The sequence below is a fragment of the Lepidochelys olivacea genome (assembly GCF_965140295.1).
Source record: "Lepidochelys olivacea isolate rLepOli2 genome assembly, chromosome: 1".
NCBI classification, from domain to species: Eukaryota; Metazoa; Chordata; order Testudines; family Cheloniidae; genus Lepidochelys; species Lepidochelys olivacea.
In genome coordinates this window covers 226,640,874-226,662,941 of record NC_140411.1, presented here as the reverse complement: position 1 = coordinate 226,662,941, position 22,068 = coordinate 226,640,874, and the positions used below count along the sequence as shown (strand labels likewise).

Below are 22,068 nucleotides of genomic sequence, written 5' to 3'. Positions count from 1 at the left end.
CTGTTGCATTTTGACACATACTTTACTTATATTTATCTAGATTAACATTTACCTTTAGTTTCTGGTAGTGTCAACTGTGGAAAAATAAGACAGAAAGAAAAGAGAAAATGTAGTGATATGATTAAGATTTATTGGAAGACTTACATTAGCTCACTTTTTGACAATATATAATGTTCTCTTAAACATTTTACAGGGATTTTTTAGGAGAACAATTCGACTTAAACTCATCTATGATAAATGTGATCGTACCTGCAAAATACAGAAAAAAAATCGTAATAAGTGCCAATACTGTCGTTTTCAAAAGTGCCTTTCAGTTGGAATGTCACATAATGGTACGTAAGAGTGCCCTTAATAATTTGTTCCCAATTCCGCAAGCAGGCATGTGAATAACTTGACTCACATGAGTAGTTCCACCGAGTTACTTGTGTGAGCAAGTGTTACAGGATTCAGTCTCAGGTGTTTACAGTGTGTTAAAATGAGGCCCTGATCCTGCATTGAGAATGCTTGGGTGCAGGATTTTGTTCTCAGTATAGGATCAAGGTCTAATTAATGGGGTTCATTTGTGTTTTGCTTTCCTTCTTTTCCTCTGCTCTGGAGTAATCATGTTTTAGGTGCACGGTGTATGGACAAATTTTAAAGGTCATTTTTCCCCAAAAAAAAACAAAAGTTTCCCTTTCAAAAATTAAGTGTGGAAGAGGCATGTAAGCATGCTTGACTGGGAATGAGAAAAAAATATTGAAGGCTAGCTTAAGAATGTATGTTTGTGAGATTTCTCCTCTGATGTGTAATTCAATTTGATCAACAAAATGAAAGGTCACTAAAAGTATGTATTAGTTCACTTTTACAACTTTACTATTGGGGTCATCAGAAAATCGCCTTTCATTTCCAGAAAATATATCTGAACTTTATAGTTGCTATTTGTTTGTCTGGTCCTCTAAATATTCTAAAATCATTTCAATTTTGTTTGTCACCAAGTAGAATAAATCTACAGTTAAATACTTAGTGTGTGTCTGAAATGTGTCTGAAATGCAATTGTCATTAATATTATTTTAAAAAACTTTAACTTTTTATTCTATTACTTCCTTATGTGCAAGACATTGTTTGCATTTTGGAACTTGTTTTATATGCGGATGAATATATTTGTATTCAAGCACCCCATATCTTCTGAGGATTTAAAAATATAGTGAATTTAGTAATTTGGCTTAGTACTTGATCTGAGTGTTCCAAATTTTATTTATGGGACATAGGTCTACTGGCTGTTTTCCACAGCAAGTGTATAATCATTAAATAAATTTCTAGTCTGGTTTAGTCTCCTGCCAGCATGGCTAGAATAGGATGCTTCAACTGAAGTCAAACAGTTAGTAGTACATTGCCCTTTCCCTCTGCATACAACAGACTGCATTAATTCTAGACCACTGCAGCTATCAGCTTATGCTCTGAAGCATGACATTTGATTATCCTCATTGGAGATTGGTGATTTAATAATTAGGGACTAATTATGTGGGGAAGGGCTGTCTTCTTTAATTCATGGCTTTATAGGTAGGACAGGCTGCCTCGAATAGTCATTACTCCTTCTAGATAGAAATCTGACTGCTGTATTCAGGGAGGGAAAAAAGTATAGACTTATGTAGAATTTATGTATTTGTTTCATAATTGTGTTTCTACCAGCAATTCGGTTTGGACGAATGCCAAGGTCTGAGAAGGCAAAGTTGAAAGCAGAAATTCTAACAGGTGAACAAGATGTGGAAGATTCAGAAATGGCAGATCTTAAATCTCTTGCCAAGAGAATTTATGAGGCCTATTTGAAAAACTTCAATATGAACAAGATCAAAGCCAGAGTCATCCTTGCAGGGAAAACCAATAACAATCCAGTACGTGTTTTTGCTTTAATTTTATTGTGGCGCTAAAATGTATTAGTGGTAATACAATGAACTGTAGAATTCTTAAGCAAATCATTTAGGAATAAGTGGTGTACTACTATGTGGTAGACTTGAAATATGAAAAAGTAGTACCTGTCGTAAATCTGGTCTTTGATATGTAAGATCAGTATAATGGGAAGCTTTAGAAAATAAAGTTGTGGTTAACTTGTAAAAGAAAGATCTCAGTAAACTACTAGATGATGTAGAGCAGCATAATAGGGTTGGCCACCTCCTGAGCACTCCCTCGTGGCTGTGGCACACTGCTTCTTGTAACCCTGGTTTCCCCTTCTCATAACCTACTAATTCCATGGAAGCTCTGCTCTCTCAATAATACCCCTCCGTTGGACTGGTTTATTATTAAAATTTTATGCAAAATAGTCCATAACAATAGTCCCAAAATAAAATTCATTTATCACACTCAGTTTAAATAGTGATTAAGATCCCAACAGCTAGTCCCTCAATATGCCCTATACAACACACCAGCCACTTTGACCACACCCAGACCCTGTCAGTCCTCTGCTCTTCCTCTGGCCCTGGACAGCCACCCCAGCCCTTCCACCTGGCATGCAACCCCACTCTTCCATGCAGAAACAGCCACAGCCTCTCTTGCCAAAGGAGCATCCCTCACTCCCCCTGGCCCTCTCTTTGTTCCTCTGGGTTCAGTTCTCCAGCCCTGGAGATGTTAGCAGGTAAGCTCCTCCTCTGCTTTTGGCCTTTGGCTCTAACTCTTCAGCTTAGGGCCAGCAGGCAACTCCCTTTGCTGCTCCCTGGCCTTCAGCCCTACCGCCCTGGCTCTCTGGCTTGGGGATGCCAGCCAGCAAACTCCTCCACTGCTCTCCTGCCTTCTCCCAGGGATCACATATAGTTTGTGCCAGCTTTTATCTCACACTCTAGCTTCTCCTCCCAGGCAGCCCTGACTCACCAGGTCTCTGTTTCCCTAGGGCTCAAGTGCCCTCTTTTAAATCCAGTTAATTGGCCAAATTGGAATGTGCTGCTCCCTCTTAAAGGGCCAATGTCACCATGTGATAAGGGGCTAAATGGTGGGGGAAGTAAATTTAGTTATCAGAAAATGAAATGTGATATCTGACTTCTGACTTGTTTTAGTATTGGGGAAAAAATGTATTTATTTCCCATTAAGACTATAATAATGGTAATAAAATGTAGAATTTGTATAACACTTTTCATCCACAGATATCAACGTTCTTTGCAGAGGTAAGTATTGTTATCAGCCTTTATACAAATGAGGAAACCATGGTATAGAAAGGTTGTGCCTTGTTCCATGATCACAAAGAGAGACTTAGTGACAGAGTTGGCAACAGAATGCAGGTCTCCTGAGTCTTATTTTCCAGCTCTAGGCACTGGTCCACACATTTTCCCTACTCTAATTTTATGGTTTCCTTTGAAGGGGGAAGTGAACAAGGTTGAAAAGGAATTTGATTTTTATTATGGAGCTTATTTTTCTTCAACTATAACCTAGCCAGTCTCTTATATTAAGTGGTGAACACTATCTGATTCTTACTCAGGAGTACCAAAATCATTACTATTTTGTAGGAAATTGTGTAATATTTGTTTCTCTTATGAGTTAATCAATGGTTCTCTTGTGGTATCCTTGATACGTTAGCGCTCTGCCATCCCATTGTGTGTACCCAGTCAGTAAAGCACTTAAGCACATAAATTGTCCCACTGACTTCCATGGAACTCTTCACATGCTTTAAATTAAGCATGTGCTTAATTTCATTGCAGGTTAGGGGCCTACAAAAATCTAAAACATATAGTATGGATCTGCACACAGTACTTCACAAACTCTTCATAAGTTATAATCAAGACATCTGGTTATGTATCTACTGTAGGTGCAGTGGACCTGAATTTCTAGACCTTGCATTTTGTGTATTCATTTACATCTGTGCAAAATTGATGTACAAATTGCCAAATCCAGAAATTTCTACTCATACCAATGATAGCATTTTGCACTTACTTGGGGTAGATGTACATGAACAAGACAGTGGAGAATCAGAGCTTGTATATTCATAAATAAAATATATTTCCCCCTGTACATGGGAAAGAAGAGGATTTAGATTATTTAACAAAGTCTTTCCTTGTGTAACCCTTCTGTGAAGTGGAGTCAGCAGCAACAAGGGTCACCTTCAATATTGAGGGGTTCTTCTTAACCATTCAAAACAGAACTAGCTCAAGCCTCCACCCAATGATCTGGGAAAATGTAATAACCACCCGTGAGCGCCTCTGAGAGGCACTACTTCCCCACTTGCAAGCACTAAGTCTGTGTATAACAAAAGAGAACTGTTAATAAAAGGGAAGGGAAACCAAGCATAAGTTTGGGAAAACACCACAACTGCATTCAAAAGCATGCAACCATAAGCAAAACCTGACCCCACAATGTATTGAGCAGTGTTCTTTGCCTAAGTTTTCCACCTTGTGGTGGAAAAGTCTGACAAACAAATGACCCTTTAAGGAATCACATACACCCCTCTGCTGCATCCTACTCACAGTTGGCTGTCCTTGGTTAGCAAAGACCGAGAGTTCAGAGGTGTGTTCACAGGGGTTCACCTCCCATTCCAACAAAGGGGGAGGAGTAATCAAGCAATGTCTCTGTGGTTGCTGTCTGCCTCTGCAACTGGTTGTTTGCTGCTGCCTCCACTGCTTGTCTCTGGATTTTCTTTCCTCTCACCACTGTGCCTACACCAGGTCTAGGGCATAGCTTCTAGATCTGATCATTAGTGATTCAGCTCTGGTAATCGCTGCACAGAAACAGTGACTCTCAGTTGAGTCTAATTAGCTCTGTCTTTAAACACTGGAGAGCGGAAAGTCAAATGGTGTGTAGGATTCTTTGAGTAGAGTCCACACTACCATGTAGGAACATCTGACCCCACCTGTCTCTTCTTTACTGGTATTTGTCATCCCTATCATGCTTAGTGAGTGAAGTTCCATTTAAGGTGACCCCTTCAATCCAGGCATGCTAAGTACAGTTCTGCTGCCCAACATCAGCCAAAAGTGATAATTTTAGCAAAGCAGCTTCATCATGCTATGCTAAGGTGACCAGATGTCCTGATTTTATAGGGACAGTCCCAATATTTGGGGCTTTTTCTTACATAGGTGCCTATTTACCCCCCCATCCCCTCTCCTGATTTTTCACACTTTCTATCCGGTCACCCTATGCTACGCACCTAGGCCAGTAGGCATATCTATGCAAACACATTCTGTTCCTGAACTCTCTTCCCTCAGCTCATTGCTAGATGTCAGAGGAGAGTTCATTCATACCTGCTAACACTTGTAGAATATGCCTTTTAATATTTTTTATTTGACAGGGTTTTATTTTTTTTAAACATGGATCCTTCAGGTTCAGTTGGTGGTGATGGGAATCCAGCTTACTTGTTGCTGAACAGTACTTTAGCAGTTAATTTCAATAAATTCTGATTCTTCTTCAAGTAACGTTCCTACAGGTGCTCCACTCTAGGTCCGCTGTGCCTTTGACCTGAGATTTCTCATAGCAGAGTCTGCTCAGCCTGCACATGCGTTTGTCAGTCTCATCCCCCCTGCTGCTGTTATATAGCACAACGTGGGCAAGCCACCCTCAACCACCTTGGGCTGAGATGGAGTTTTAGCAGTTGTCCTATATAGATTTCCTCAACTCTATTTTTCTCTCTTGGTGATTGTTGTAGTGTTAGTGTTAATTTTTCCATAGTTAGTATATACTACTATTATAGCTTTTTTCTTTTTCTTTTTTTTAATATTTTTTCTATGTACTATTTATATAGACTTTAGATCTGACATTTTTTTTCTGACTGGGAGGTGATGCCCAGTTCTCCTGGCTTCAAGCTATGTTTGTCGTGCCAGGAGGCAATCCCAGGCAGCCTCAGACATTCCCTCTGTATCTATTGCTCAAAAGTGCAATTTTTGTCTGGCCTTTAAATCAAGAGCCAGAAAAAACAGAACTGAAGCTTCGCTTCCTCGTGATGGAGAGCTCTCTATGTCTGACCTCCAACCCAGGCCAAGGGAGCCCCCCATATGTCAGTCCCCAAGCAAGTCTGCTGCCTTGGAGTCCCACAGTTCCAGGGCACCCAAGAGGAAGATACAGGACTCCTCTCTCAAGTCCTCAAAAGAAAGTGTTCGCCACATAGAGATTTTACCTCTAAAAAGTCAAGGTTATTGGTTCACTTAGCTACTCCAGCACCCCATTCAGGTACCTGGCTCTCAGTTCCTAAGGTACCCAGGGTACAGTTAGATCACAAGGCCACGGGGCCAGAGAGACCCTTGGTACCATTATCAGATCGAGGCAGCAAGAAGAGCTCTTCCTCAGTATGGAAGAAGTCCACTGAGGTTCCGACAATGCCTTCCTTGGGGCACATGAGATCTTCGGCTCTTTCAACCACTGTGCTTCCCTCTGAGCACCTGAAGACTGTGGTATCATCAGGGTCCTCGGCCATGACTGACATCATGAGCCTTGGTATTGATATTCCTCATGTTGCTGCAAGAGTTCTGTTTTTCCCCAGGACCTGGCTATAACTGAGACTCCTGACTCGGCTCTTCAGCTCTGATTTGCTGTCAGTACCAAGAACATCAAGATCACCTGAAATGATTTCACCTCAGATCTCTCCAGGAGCTCCACCATTCCTGAGTGAACCTGAGGAAGAGGATTCTGAGGAGGATCTTGCCTTGGTCTCACAAGCATCAGTCCAGAGGTGGTCTCCTCAGTCCTTCAGAGGGCCCTTCCCAGAGGCTTCTGCTGAAGCTGCAGCTACTTGCAACCCATGATTACCACCAACACCTCACTGTTATGAGCACCCTTGGGTGCCTCCTAATATGCCTTATGCAGCTCCTCCTTGGCCATATTGCCTCCTTGGCTTATTGCCAAGAATTTTCCAGATCGTCCAGTACCACCCACCATAGAGACAGGCATCCTGCATGACCTGCTCCCTCCAGAAGACCTGACCCTCAGGAGGATTCTTTTGAGGAGCAGGAAGCCAGTGAAGAGGTTTCTCTTACAGGAACATTTCCTCTTCATCTACAGATGAAGCAGTCATGCCTCCTCCTCCATCCCTGGTGGGTGATTTAAAACATTGTCAGGATCTGAGCAAGAGAGTTGCAGACTCCTTGCAGATTCCCCTCAAGGAGGTTGCAGAGCCTCATCATAAGGTGCTTGATATATCCTTCGCTCACCCTCTTTGGCATGCATAGCTTTACCTGTAAATGAGGCTCTTTTAGACAGCTCTTTTAGATCTGGCTCCAGCTTCTATTCTGCCTACCTGCAAAAGAATGGACAAGAACTATTATGTCTCAGCAAAGGACTCAGATTTTATTTCCCATCCCTCACCTAACTCCTTGGTGGTGGATGCGGTGAATGAATGTGGTGGGCAGCACCACCCTAAATCCACGCCTCATGACAAAGACCATAAGCGCTTGGACCTACTAGAGAGAAAGTCTTACTCTTCAGCTTCCTTTCAATTTAGAATTGCCAGTTATCAGGCTTTGATAGCAAAGTGCCATGTCAATTATATCAAACTAACTTCATTTGTCGATCATCTACTGGAAGAACACAAGGAATAATTCCAGGCAATTGTTGTGGATGGCCTCCTACTTGCTAGGACAACCTTGCAAGGCTCCCTTAATGCTTCTGGTACTGCTTCCCATTCAGTCACTACAGTGGTGGTGATGAGAAAAGCCTTTTGGCTCCAGCTGTCCGGTTTCCCAAAGGAGATTCAGAATACAGTTGAGGAGCTGTAAGCTGTTTTCAGATAGCACAGACAAGTCTCTGCAACCACTGAGGGATTCTAGAGTGACTTTGCATTCTTTTGGCATTTATACTCCTACATACAAGAGAGAACTCAGCAAATCTCAGATGGTCCAGAGATTCTACCCCGTCCAATTCCTTCCCTCTGAGAGCAGTGGTCTCCAAACTGGGGTGCGCACACCCCCAGGGGTGCACGAGATGATCCCAGGGTGTGCGCAGCAGCAGGAGTGCCCCCGGACGGCACTCCGCCATATTTTTTCTTCGGCGGCAGCTCTGCACGTCCCCTCCGGCGGCCCACCTGTGGTTAGTCTTCCGTTCTTCTTCTGTCTGCGGCGTGTCTGCGACAGGTCTTCCGGTATTCACCCTGGGGTGCGCGAGCCAAAAAGTTTGGAGACCACTGTCCTAGAGGACGTATGAGCCACACCAAAGAAGGCATAGGTTTCAAAGAAGGAAACCATCCACTTCTCAGCCTCCTTCCTCACACACCAAGCAGCAATTTTGACGTGGTGATTAAGGCTCTGAACCAGTGTTTCCTCAAATTTTTTATGTCCATGTGTGGAATGAATTTTGTTACGTGCACCAATATGGAGGTGATAGTGGTGAGGTTTGGAGTGTGGGAGGGGGCTTGGGGCTAAGGCAGAGGGTTGGGGTATGAGGCAGCATGGGCTCTGGGTTTGGGGCTGGGGATGAGGGGTTTGGGGTGCAGGTTGCAGCAGCTCGGTGCTGGGTCAGAGGCTCCTCTCCCAGCCTATGGCAGCTCTGGCTGGGCTGGGCTTAGCTGGGGTCAGGCTCCTCTCCCTGGCAGCTCTGGCGGGCTTGGGCTGGGGAAGGGCTCTTCTCCCTGCCTGCGTGGCCCTTTATAGCCTGCTGCACAGCTTACAAGGAACTACCATTCTCATCCTCTTCAGCTTCACTGGTTCACCAGCCTTCCTCCCTTCTGCGACTGCCTTCGCCACTTAAGTAGAGCCAGGGAGTCTATCACTACAGACAAGTGGGTCTCCACAACCCACTTTGCCTCACTTCCACCAATGAACCATGCTCCCCATCCCTCTTCAGGGACCCTTCTCACGACAGCATGCTTCAAGATATAGACACACTCTTATATATGGGGGCTATAGAACCAGTTTCCATATAGCACAGAGGGAAGGGACTTTATTAAAGTATTTCCTGGTACCAAAAAAGAGTGGAGGTTGGAGACCCATCCTAGACCTGAAACTACTCAACACCTCTGTGAAGGCACAGAAGTTCAAAATAGTGATGCTTACAGTGATAATTCCATTAGAGCAAGGAATTGGTTCTCAGCCCTCTACTTTCAAGATTCATATTTCCACATCACTATCCACCCATCCCACAAATGGTTTATCCATTTTATTGTTGGCCAGGACCATTATCAATACTGATTGCTCCCCTTTGGCTTATCATCCGCCTCAAGGGTCTTTTTGAAGGTCATGTTGATGGTAGTTATGCAGGAAAGTATTCTCTTACCAGGACAATTGGCTGCTGAAAGGAGGAGCAAGATCCTCTTCCTTTTGCACCAAGACATCAGACTCTGGAACTGGTGCATATGAAACAAGCTCACTATCACGTTGGCATTCAGAATGTGAAGGCAGACTCACTCAGCAGACACTTCTTCCAAGACAAGTGAGAAATAGACTCCAACATATTACACCACAGATTCTGTCAGTGCGGTACCCCCCAGATAGACTTGTTTGCCACTTCTGCTCAAGGGGCAGATTGGGTCACCAATCCATAGGGGACACTTTTCACCCTCAGTGGATGTCAACCCTACTGTATGCACTCCTGCCAACTCTCCTAATAGCCAAAGTTATGCTCAAAACAGAGCCAGAGTAATTCTAATAGGTCCAACTTGGCCCAGGCAAACATGGTTTTCTTGCCTGATACAGCTATCTGTTTGCCCTCTGATCCCTCTCTGCATCACTCCCCATCTCGTCTCGTAAGAGTGCAGGAAGATTTTTTTCATCCCAATGTCACGATGCTTGGTCTCAAAGCATAGCTGTTGGTGGCTCATGCGATTAGAGGCAGCCTGCTCAGAGGACATAAAAAGAGTGATATTACACAGTAGGAAACAATCTACTTACTACATGTATTCTGAAAAATGGATGTGGCTTGCCAGTTGGTCTGACCACGGGCAGCTTTCACCAATGACTACATCGCTTCTGGATATACTAGACTACACCCTAGCTCTGAAAACCACGGGTCTATTGATGAGCTCCATAAGAGTCTCCCTGTCAGCCATCATGGCTTTTCACCACCCATCAGAGGGCTATTTCGTCTTTACCCACCCGACCACAGCAAGATTCCTTGGAGGGATGGGAAGAGAAATCTTTTATCTTCCGGTTCAGTTCCCTACCCCAGTATCGGACCTCAGTCTGGTCCTCAAATGCCTCACAAGACTGCCCTTTAAACCTCTGGCTACCTGCTCACTGCTCCATTTGCAATGAAGATGGCATCCCTGACAGTGCAATGGGTTGGAGAAATAGAGGCCCTAATGGCATATTCCCCCTTCACAGTGTTTTAAGGACAAGGTCACACTGCGGCCCCACTTCACATTCTTACCTAAGCTCTCTTTTGAGTTCCATCTCTATCAGCCCATTCATTTGCTTGTCTTCTACCCCAAATCGCATCTGAATTCCCAGGACACACTGCTGCATACCCTGGATTTTGTCTAGACAGAACAAAGCCCTTCAGAAAGATCAACAAGTTATTCATCTCGATAGCAGACAGATCAAAAGGGTCAGCAGTCTCTAACCAGAGACTTTCCAAGTGGATATCAGACTGCATTAACTCGTTACCAGTCTTGTAACATTCAGCCACCTTCACTTTCACGCTCATTCTACAAGCTCTGTTGCCACTTCCATGGTCTTCTTCTAAAACCTACCAATCATCAACATCTGTAGAGCCACTATTAGGGCATCCATCTGTACATTCTCCCAACACTACGCAATAACTCACGACTCCACCTCTGATACTGTGTTCAGCTCGACTGTATTTTCCACTGTATTGGACTCAGCTCCGAAGCCTCTTCCACCTTAGATGGCACTGCTCCATAGTCACGTAGAGCACCCGTGGGGAGGCTACTTGAAGAAGGAGGAGGAATGGTTACTCCCCCTGTGCAGTAATTGTGGTTCTTCAAGATGTGTTCCCCTATGGGTGCTCCACTACCTGCCCTCCGTCCCCTCTGCTTCAGAGTTCTCAGCGATGGGGCTCTGCAGTAGAGAAGGCACAGAGGGCAGTTTGCCCATGCAGTGCTATGTAACAACTGCACTGGGCACAAGACTGACGAACACAGAAATTTCCAGTCCAAAGCGCAGGGAACACTAGCGAACCTGAAGTGGAGCACACATAAGGACAAACATCTCGAAGAACTAGAGTTACTGCACAGGGTGAGTAACCATTTCTTCTTGGCACAACTGTAGTTCATTTTCAGAAATTACAAGCTCTTTTACCTAGAGACAAGGTAGCAATATTAACTTAGGGTCCCAAGATGGATTTGGCAATAAACTTCTCCCCCCGCCCCCCACCTTGAAAGAACAGCATTTTATACTGAAAAGGTGTTAAACTTTAATGACCCACAGTATTTAAAAAATAGGTTAAACCTTTTAAATGGTTTAGAAACTTGGATGTTTTGTTTGCCCCCCATGAAGTTATGTTAATAATATTTAGAAGTACTGAAATGGTGCAGAATGTAGCTACCATAAGCAGATCAAAGATGGACAAGTACCAGTGAAATATCACTGACTCCTAAGAAATATATTAGTTATCTAAATAGAGATTAACCTTTTCACTCTGTTAAATCTTGAAGTCCTTACTCCAGCAAAACTCACTGACTACAAGGAGAGTTTTGCCTGAAGGAGAACTGAATAAGGACTTCACCCTATGGTTTACTTACCTTAGATGGGAAATACTTTGATTAACTTAAGGAACCAGATTTATAACTGGTGTCAACTTCATTCATTTCATAAACCTAGTTTTTTTTAATGGCTAGCCCTTTTTTCTAATTCTTGCTCTTCAAAAATATTTTGAGGCTTTATAGTCTGGTTATCATTTTCCTGAACTCTGATCACTCTTTTAAGAAATTGTGGCTTTTAATTAATTTTTGAAGGAATCATCTCCTCAGTTTGCACTACACAGATTTCTTTACTTAGAGCATCCTCATTCATGGAGAAAGTTCTTGCTAAGTGCTGAATATTTTTATTACTTTGTGAGACACTGTTCTAGTGTCCTGAAAATCATTATCAGTAATAACAATCCAACACTAACCTTCTTAAATAAGAATAATGGCTAGAGCTCCTGCAGAAGATCAGTTGCACAGATATAACTTAAAATAAATAATTCAATAGTGAACTACAAGAACAATACAAAAGTCCAATTCCACTGATAGTTGTAAGCGGACTGCGTAAATATGTGAAGTGTCAACCTATGTTTAAATGACTGAATGAATTCCTCATAGTCAAATTCCACAGTCCTTAGCGCTTACATAGCTAATATCCCACTGAGGTGAATGGGATGTGTCACAGATCTAGTCAAATGCCCCCTCTTGACTGTTCACCAGACTGCTGTGAGGAGCAGCAACTAGATTCCATGTGCTTTAAGCCATCAGAGCCTGAATAGAGATCATGCACTGCCCTTATCTGGGGGTCCCAGACACACTCTTGTAGTACAGACCCTTTGTCTAGCACCTCCTCCTGACAACAGACCTTGTAGTCCAACTGGCCAGCCCCTGGCGGACCACTAGTTACCCTCAAACTTTTCATAACTTTAACACGGTCTCCAAGGAACTGTAGCCATGTGGGCGTTTTAGGTTCACAGGTTAACTCTTTTTAAGAGCGCTTGAGAGGTGCAACACATAACACACGTGTGGACTGACTTTGTGAAGAATTCTAAACTGCCACTGCTCTTTACGTAACCACTTAAGATATACACAGGTCTATATTAAAATAATACCTCCTCCACACATTTCCCTGCAACACTTCTCATCACTACAGAGAATTCTTTGAACTGGGATTTGGATACCCTAGGGATGTCCAAGATCCTCCTGCTGCAGCTCATGGCTTGACTTCTGATTTATAGAGCTTGCTTTCTCTAACCTTGGTTGTTCACATAGCTAAATCCCCTTGCTCCCACTATGAAAGCATGCCCAAACTTATCCCCCCGTCTCTAGCCCAAAGCTTTCTAGATGGCTCTGTAAGTCCCTCAAGTTCATATGTCCCACCAGTAGTCCCTGGTTCTTGTGTCCTGCTGCTGGTAATTTTACATTCTCCAAGCCCTTTACTCCTTATAGAAGAGCTGGAGGAAGTGACTTGTCCCGGCTCCAGCCAACCTCCTTAGTATACGTATTGACCAGTCAGAGCACAGTCATTAATGTTAACTGCTTTCCATTGTTTCTAGCCTGGGGCCATGGCTGTGCTATAGTGGTATAGCTATAGTGTGGCAGGCTACACTGACAGAAGGCATTTTTCCATCACTCTAGGAATTCCATTCCCAGAGCAATGGTAGCTAGAGCAACAGAGGGATTCCTTCAACCCAGCTGCATCTACATCAAAGGTTAGGTTGGTATAACTATGGCACTCAACAGTGTGGATTTTTCACACCCCTGAGTGCCATAGCTATGTCATCCTAAGTTTTAAATTTAGACCAGGCCTGGGAGAGTTGTGCTGATAGGTTCATCAGCAGTGGCGGATACACATTGACATAGAGACATTCCATGATAGTGTTTTTCATAAGAACAACTTGACCATTGCAACCAGAATTCGTAAGCTCTGTAGATAGATTTCTCAAATCATCACAGGATGCCATCTGCATAAGTGCCAAATAAGAAGTAGTAATCTGGTCCTTATCCTTTTAATGGCTGAAGACTGATCAGTGTGGGGAATTAAATAGTCCTCAAAATATTTATTTTGTAAATGGATTAATTGGTACCTTTCTCTGTAGCCATTTGTTATACATGACATGGAAACACTGTGTATGGCAGAGAAGACTCTCGTGGCAAAACTGGTAGCCAATGGAATCCAGAACAAGGAAGCAGAAGTTCGAATCTTCCATTGTTGCCAGTGTACATCTGTAGAGACTGTAACAGAACTTACTGAATTTGCCAAATCTATCCCTGGCTTCTCAAATCTTGATTTGAATGATCAAGTGACTCTGTTGAAATATGGAGTTTATGAAGCCATTTTTGCCATGCTAGCTTCTGTAATGAACAAAGATGGGATGCTAGTAGCCTATGGAAACGGCTTTATAACTCGGGAGTTCCTGAAAAGCCTAAGAAAACCATTTTGTGATATTATGGAGCCGAAGTTTGATTTTGCAATGAAATTCAATGCACTGGAGCTGGATGATAGTGACATTTCGCTTTTTGTGGCTGCTATCATTTGCTGTGGAGGTAAGAGATAAATATCTGTTCTTTGAAGTAATATTTATGATTTCACTCCCATCGTTTAGTAATTAAAAATGGAAAAGTATATTTCGTTGTAATTTATGGAATTATGACCATTCAGTTCTGTCACTAACAATGTTTGTCTCATGTTAAATTATGTTTGGTATAAGATAAATACTCATTAAGGCCTTAATCCTGCAATGTATTGCACAGGGGTCTGCCCATTTACAACACGTTGTTGGATTGGTGCCTTGGGGCTTTCTAGTTTTAAAAGTGGGATGTGAAGAGTATCCCTTCCTTGAGGAATAGGGTTGGGCATGAAGAAATATTTCTAAACTCTGAAAAAGGTGGGGAAATACAATATGGGGCTGATAGTGGAGTTAGATATTCCTGTTTCTTTTAATCTCATCCTTAGAGGCCAATAAAATTATGGCTTTGATGTTGCTCTTTGGTACATGTGAGTGGACCCACATTGAAATCAAAGGGTTTTGTGCAGCCACAGCATTCTGCCCAGGCATTTCATATTGCAGGATTGTGACCTTAATTTTAATGTTTATTTCCAGAAAATAGCATTCTTAAATTTGAGTTAAGATTATAAATACTTTCTATGTTACAGTGCTTAAAGTTGTGCTAGATCAGTGGTTCTCAACCAGGGGTACGCAGAGGTCTTCAAGGGAGTACATCAACTCATATGGATATTTGCTTAGTTTTACAACAGGCTATATAGAAAGCACTAGCAAAGCCAGTACAAACTAAAATTTTATACAGATAATTACTTGTTTATAGTGCTCTACATACAGTACACTGAAATGTTGTAAGTACAATATTTATATTCCTGTTGATTTATTTTATAATTATATGATAAAAATGAGAAAGTAAACAATTTTTCAAGTAATAGTGTGCTGTGACACTTTTTTGTATATTTTGCCTGATTTTGTAAGTAGTTTTTAAGTGAGGTGAAACTTGGGGTATGCAAGACACATCATGCTCCTGAAAGGGGTACTGTATCTAGAAAGATTGAGAACCACTGTTCTAGATGATTGACAGACGACCTCAAACAAACCACTGCCCAACATTGTTTACACTCTAAATTTAATAACTTGGGGGGCTTAAAAGAATGTAATTTAAAATAAACAGAATGGAAAAAAACAGAGTTAAGGTTTCACTTTAAAACTCCTCACAAACATTTGGAAATACACAGTCAAGGTGCTCCAGACTCTACCCTTGCAGCTCTGGATCCTTATCCACCCATATTAACAGGACAGCCTTTCACCTCTTCTCCCAGTATTCACAAAATGAGGCATATATCCCACTGTACTGTCCCATACTTAACATACTGCACCAATTCCTTCACTACATATAAGCCACCTGCCCAAGCTATATCTTCCATCTTTTATTTCATGTGCAGACCAAAAACCTCTGCCCCAACATCCCAACTTCTTACTGTCATCAAGGTACCGCAGCTTATGACCTGATACCCTCTAAGTACAATCCACAAACATCACCCCCCCCATCATGATTTACTATAAGACAAAAGGCCCAGTATACCTTGTGAATATTATTTTTTACTGCACACAAACTGTTAAAAGAACATTATTTAAGGTTGTAAACTCAAGCACTCAAAAGTTAGAAAATGCTGGAATTGTCCATGCCTGTGCAACTCTATTTCAGCCCTCTTCTGCATATTAATACGATCCAGTTTTTAATACATGATCACATGGGTATTTTTTTTCACAGGACCCCTGCCTCATTCAGTGCACAGGATAGTGCTTTGGAGATGCAGCAGGGCTGTGTAGCAAAGGAGAGCAGGAGCCCTGCTTTATTTGTTACAGAAGTTTGAAGGTGTGTAGTGAATGAGATAGAAGGTGGTCACTAATTGTGTGTGCGCCTCATGTTCTGGGTGCCTGACCTGAGACCCTGGGGTCTGATTTGCAGAAGAACTGAGCACTTACAGTTGCAATTGAAGTAAAAGGAAGCTGTGCTGTGAATATAATAAACACTCTATAATTCTAGCTACACTTAACAATCAGGGCCTAGGTGTCTGAAATTTGGGCACCCAAAATTAGTGGATACTTTTGACTGTAATCTCTGTGTGCCTCAGTCCTCATCTGTAAAATGTGGATAATAATATCCCCATATCTCACAGGGTGTTGTGAAAATAAATGTATTAATGACTGTGAGATACTCGGATACTATGGTGATGAGTGCCACAGAAAAGTTCATGAAGAAATTAATAATTCTATCTTCAGGGCAGGGTATGCATAGTGGGCAGTAAATAAAGCCTGGTGCCACACACAGAACAAAAAGGAGAAAACAAAATATTAAATAGCTGCTCATTAAGTGAGCACCAGCCACCCAATGCACTGAATGAGGGAGTCCTGGGGGGAGGAGAGTGAGGGGAGGGAGATGTGATCATGTAAGTAAAGACTATATCGTAATTAGGCTTGGCAGAATTCTATTTTTATATATAATTTCAATGGATAATATTGATGTATTTTTTTTCTATTTTATCACTTTCAATTTTCATAGTTGTGGGAGACTGCAGGAGCAGGCAATAATTATTTAATGACAGTAGACGTAGAGTCAAAAAGTTACAGATTTATAATGGTTAAAACTAGGGCTGTCAAGTGATTAAAAAAATTAATCACAATTAATCACGCAATTAAAAAAATCACGATTAATCGCACTGTTAAACAATAAGAGAATACCATTTACTTAAATATTTTGGATGTTCCTTACATTTTCAAATATATTAATTTCAATTACAACACAAAATACAAAGTGTACAGTGCTCACTTGATATTTTTGATTACAAATATTCGAATTGTAAAAAGCAAAAGAAATAGTATATTTCAATTCACCTAATACAAATACTGTAGTGCAATTTCTTTCTAATGAAAGTTGAACTTACAAATGTAGAATTATGTACAAAAAATAACTGCATTTAAAAATAAAACAGTGTAAAACTTTAGAACCTACAAGTCCACTTAGTCCTATTTCAGCCAGTCGCTCAGACAAACAATTTGTAGGAGATAATGCTGCCCGCATCTTGTTTACAATGTCACTCAAAAGTGAGAACAGGCGTTCACATGGCACTATTGTAGCCGGCATCACAAGATATTTATGTGCCAGATGCACTAAAGATTCATATGTCCCTTCATGCTTCAACCACCATTCCAGGGGACATGCGTCCATGCTGATGACAGGTTCTGCTCGATAACAATCCAAAGCAGAGCGGACCGACACATGTTCATTTTTATCATCTGAGTCAGATGCCACCAGCAGAAGGTTGATTTTCTCTTTTGGAGGTTCGGGTTCTGTAGTTTCCTCCTCGGAGGGTTGCACTTTTAAGACATCTGAAAGCAATCTCCACATCTCAGCCCTCTCAGATTTTGGAAGGGACTTCAGATTCTTAAACCTTGGGTCGAGTGCTGTATCTATACTTAGAAATCTAACATTGGTACCTTCTTTGCATTTTGTCAAATCTGCCGTGAAAGTATTCTTAACACGAACGTATGTTGGGTCATCATCCGAGACTGCTATAACATTAAATATATGGCAGAATGAGGGTAAAACAGAACAGGAGACATACAATTCTACCCCAAGGAGTTCAGTCCCAAATTTAATTAACGCATTTTTTTTTAAACGAGCATCGTCAGCATGGAAGTATGTCCTCTGGAATGGTGGCTGAAGGGACATATGAATGTTTAACATATCTGGCATGTAAATACATTGCAATGCTGGCTACAAAAGTGTCATACAAAGACCTGTTCTCACTTTCTGGTGACATTGTAAATCAGAAGCAGTCAACAGTATCTCTCGTAAATGTAAACAAACTTGTTTGTCTTAGCGATTGGCTGAACAAGAAGTGGGACTGAGTGGACTTGTAGGCTCTAAAATTTTACACTGTTTTGTTTTTGAGTGCAGTTATGTAACCAAAAAAAATCGACATTTGTAAGTTACACTTTCACAATGAAGAGATTGCACTACAGTATTTGTATGAGGTGAATTGAAAAATACTATTTTGTTTATCATTTTTACAGTGCAAATATTTGTAATAAAAAATAATATAAAGTGAGCACTGTACACTTTGTATTCTGTGTTGTAATAGAAATCAATATATTTGAAAATGTAGAAAAACATCCAAAAATATTTAATAAATTTCAATTGGTATTCTATTGTTTAACAGTGCAATTAATTGCAATTTTTTTAATCCGTTAATATTTTTAGTTAATTGAGTGAGTTAACTGCTATTAATTGACAGGTCTAGTTAAAACACAAATTGTCAACATCACATGTCAAAATATACAAAATAAATATCCTTAAATCAAACTCTTAAGTTCTCAGGCAGCATTTTTCTTACTCTATGCATGCCTGGATTATTATCAATGGAAACACTTTTTGTTTCGTGTGTGTATAGTGAAATCCAAATTTCCTGATAAATCTGATCTTTCCAAGCCTAATCATAATGCTTACACCCATCCCTGACTCCTTGTCCCATTCCTGTCCTCTCCTAGCCAGTCATCTTCACTCTTGAGGCGTATCGTTGCCAAGCAAGTGGTAGTCTTGCCCTTCTGGACTCACCACCCCAGTCCCAGTCAACTTCAACATCCATACCCAGTTCCCGTCTTCCCCCCCCCCCCACTTCTACCAGCTCTTCATCTAATCTGTCTCTTTCCCCCACCACAGCCTCCAGTTGATGCTCCTAGTTCAAATTTCCCTACCCAGGCTCCTTGTCCAATTTCATTGTCATCCTCCCACTCCGAGGCACCTTGTCCAAGTCTGTTTGCCCAGACAGTCCCAGTAGTCCCTGTGTACCAATGCTACTCATCAGATCCATCTCCCCTTCTCCCACATCCTAAAACAAAGGCCTCCCTTTCATTTGCCAAATTTGAAATCCCTGTTCCAAAGTACAGGTGTGCTATATCTTTCCAAATAAAAGATTTTTTTTTTTTTAGCATGGACAACATATATGTTTTTCCCAGCCTCATACTTGGAAACAGCTGAAGTTCTAGCCCGAGGCGCACACCTGGCATGGAAAATTTCAGCCCACATATTTGTCAAAGTTACAAGCAACTGAAAACATGATCTGATAATGAGAAGTGTCTCATAATCTTAATAATAATAAATGGTGTTGCCAGCCTCCTCTATGATTAATTGCATGATGGTAATATCTATCAAGTACCAATCCAGATTGGTGACTCATTGTGTTTGGCACTGTAGTAACATAGTAAAAAATCTTCCCTGTTCCAAAGAGTTTACTAAAAACACCCAAATGCTTAATCGTATTTATCCTTCTGATTGGGATTGGAGACCCCACAACCTTCATATAGAGAACATAAAATCAGATATCCAGGCTAGACATATCCACTGTACTATAGCAGAGGGTTTGTGAGTCACGTAGAGAATTCTCTCTTCAGCCCATCTTGAAATAACATTGGCAAAAGTCATGAGGACCTATTTATTTATTTTATTTAATAAAGTTAGTCTGTACCAGTACTCCTGACAGAGTATTCCATAGCTATTCAGTTGTATTTCAGAAGTTCACTGATGACAAGATTTTACTTTGGGCCTGATCCAAAATCACTGGTGTCGATTGGAATAATCTCATTGTCTTCAGTGGGCCTCTGGAGCAGGCCTTACATGCAGATAAAATATGAACAATGGTAAGATTATATGACGTGTATTCTTTTGTTTGTTTTGAGAACAGATCGCCCTGGTCTTGTAAATGTAGAATACATTGAAAAGATGCAGGAGGGCATTGTGCATGTACTAAAACTTCACTTGCAAAACAACCATCCTGATGACATCTTCCTCTTCCCAAAACTCCTCCAGAAAATGGCGGACCTCCGACAGCTTGTCACAGAGCATGCTCAACTTGTTCAGATAATCAAAAAGACTGAATCTGATGCACTCTTGCATCCTTTATTACAAGAAATCTACAGCGATATGTATTAAGGCTTTTTTGTAATTTTTTCCACAGTATTTAAAGCCAAGAGCAATATTAATAATAGATTGGAGAAAAATTACTTTGTACAGTTATCGGCTGTGCTTAATTCAAGAACATAAAAAATCTAAATTGTAGGTAACTGGAATGTCATGCTTCTTTTGTCGTGGGTTCTTTAAGTACTTTAGAGAAATTACATAGTGCTCATGAATTTGCTCATAAGAAGCTTTGGTTAATTTGAAATTTGAGGGTTAGCAAGAATGTATATGTACTGAACAAGTAGATGTTTAACAAATCTGAATCTGTTAACTAACAAACAGACCTTGATTGATCAAAATTATATTCTGTATCGGGCTAGTCGTTGAGCATTAATTTACCAAATAGGGCAAAATTTGTTCAAGATACATGCACTATCTTCTAGAGATTATGTACTCTTGGTTTAAATACTTTCATGTTCATTATTGAGAACCAACTAGCACTTTCAATTTTTTTCTCAAACAAGAGTCAGGCTAGATGTATCAAGTGGCTGGGTATAACTATACATGCACAGGTATATTTATTTGAAAGATACGTACTTTGTTGCTGTCTGAATTATGGGAGAAATAGTACTACTAAAGTAAATTTAGGATTAGCCTTTTGAAAAGTCTTTTTTTAAAAAGTTAAAGGATTATCATGGTGTAACTCACATAATTGCTTCCCTGCCATTGCGGGAGCCTGAGGCACTTAGGTGCACCTTGATCCCTTCTAGTATCCCATGGGATGTAATATCCAATGACCAAAATTAGACCAACCAAAGTATCAGTGTGTGGGTCCTGGGTGATGCTGGTATCCTCTGATATACAGGAGGTCAGACTAGTTGATCTAGTGGTCCTTTCTGGCCTTAAACTGTACTACTCTATAAACTATGGAAAAGATACCTTAGCAAGATGCTTGTTAGTGAATTATACTTTACAGTGGGGGAATGCTTTTTCAAAAGTGTTCTAATGAAACTAGGGGAAAGTCCCTTTTGGGTGGAGTATATTGTGTGCATCTTGGAGAAGTCTTAATAGCTTAAGATGAAATTTTTACTTTAAAATGCCATTTTGAATTAGCAGGACTTGGGGAGTCTCCCAGAAGTCTGATTCTTGCCCCAAGGAAGCTGAATTCCAGATTGTCAGAATACAATAGCTTCAGGTGGTGGTCTACTCTGAAAAATGATTGTACAAACATGGCACCTTTATTCTTAACAGATCTTCAACCAATATGTTTTCAAAGTGTTACATATTTACTGTTCTGAAAAAATATTATTTTACATTCTTTGCTTATATTAGCCCCTCAAACCTTAGTGAACCGCCTTCTGTTCCTCCTTACACATTGTCAACAGAACTATTAACTAAATTCTAAATGCACTATATTCTGCCCTCCTTTTACTCTACCCCACTGGAGGCAACATGTACAGAAAGCAGAATTTGTAGACACTGATTGCACAGTTGTAAAGGAAGGGGGCACAGCTTGGAGAAAATAGTTTCATGTAATTGAGGGCAGAATCTGAGCCACGGTGTACTACTTACTGGTGATGTAAACCAGAATAACACAGCTTTAGTTTATGTCCATGTTGTCTGCGGGACTGGCAGTTAGAACAATCATGGTACAGTAAACTGAGCACATTTAATCTGAAAATTATTGAAACATAATAGACATGAAACTCCATCCTGCCACTTTGCAGACTACTGTATAAAGAATGAAAACAACTGCTAGCCATGAGTTTCTTTTGGGAGTAACATTTAAAATATTTATTAAAGACGGTCTCTTTCTGCTCTTACCTTTCTTTTCCTTTTTACCCTGACAGTTTCTCTATTGATCTTTTTTTATTGGGTGTTAAAACAATGATCTTGACAGCCAATTTTAGTAATACTTTCATAGTAATAATTTCTGTGGCAGAAAAGGGTCAGTTTTCATGTCTGCTTTATTGCAGCATGGTTTCAAGGCTTCAGAATCATAACCCTTCACTAACAGAATCAACTTGGGTGTAAGGTTTGATGAATCCCAGAACACAGAACCGTGATCTCTGTTTTTATCATTG

The 22,068-nt window shown here is 40.9% G+C and overlaps 1 protein-coding gene across 1 annotated transcript in view; it reads left to right on the top strand.

Moving 5' to 3' along the window:
• Positions 1–21,807, top strand: part of PPARA (peroxisome proliferator activated receptor alpha) — a gene marked incomplete at its 5' end in the record, with an annotated part of 30,128 nt that extends 8,321 nt beyond the window's left edge. The window contains 4 exon segments of the mRNA XM_084634718.1: positions 194–332; positions 1,669–1,871; positions 13,618–14,065; positions 19,770–21,807. Coding sequence (XP_084490844.1) covers positions 194–332; positions 1,669–1,871; positions 13,618–14,065; positions 19,770–20,017 — 1,038 coding nt within the window. The 3' untranslated portion in view covers positions 20,018–21,807.
• Positions 21,808–22,068: the final 261 nt, after the last annotated feature.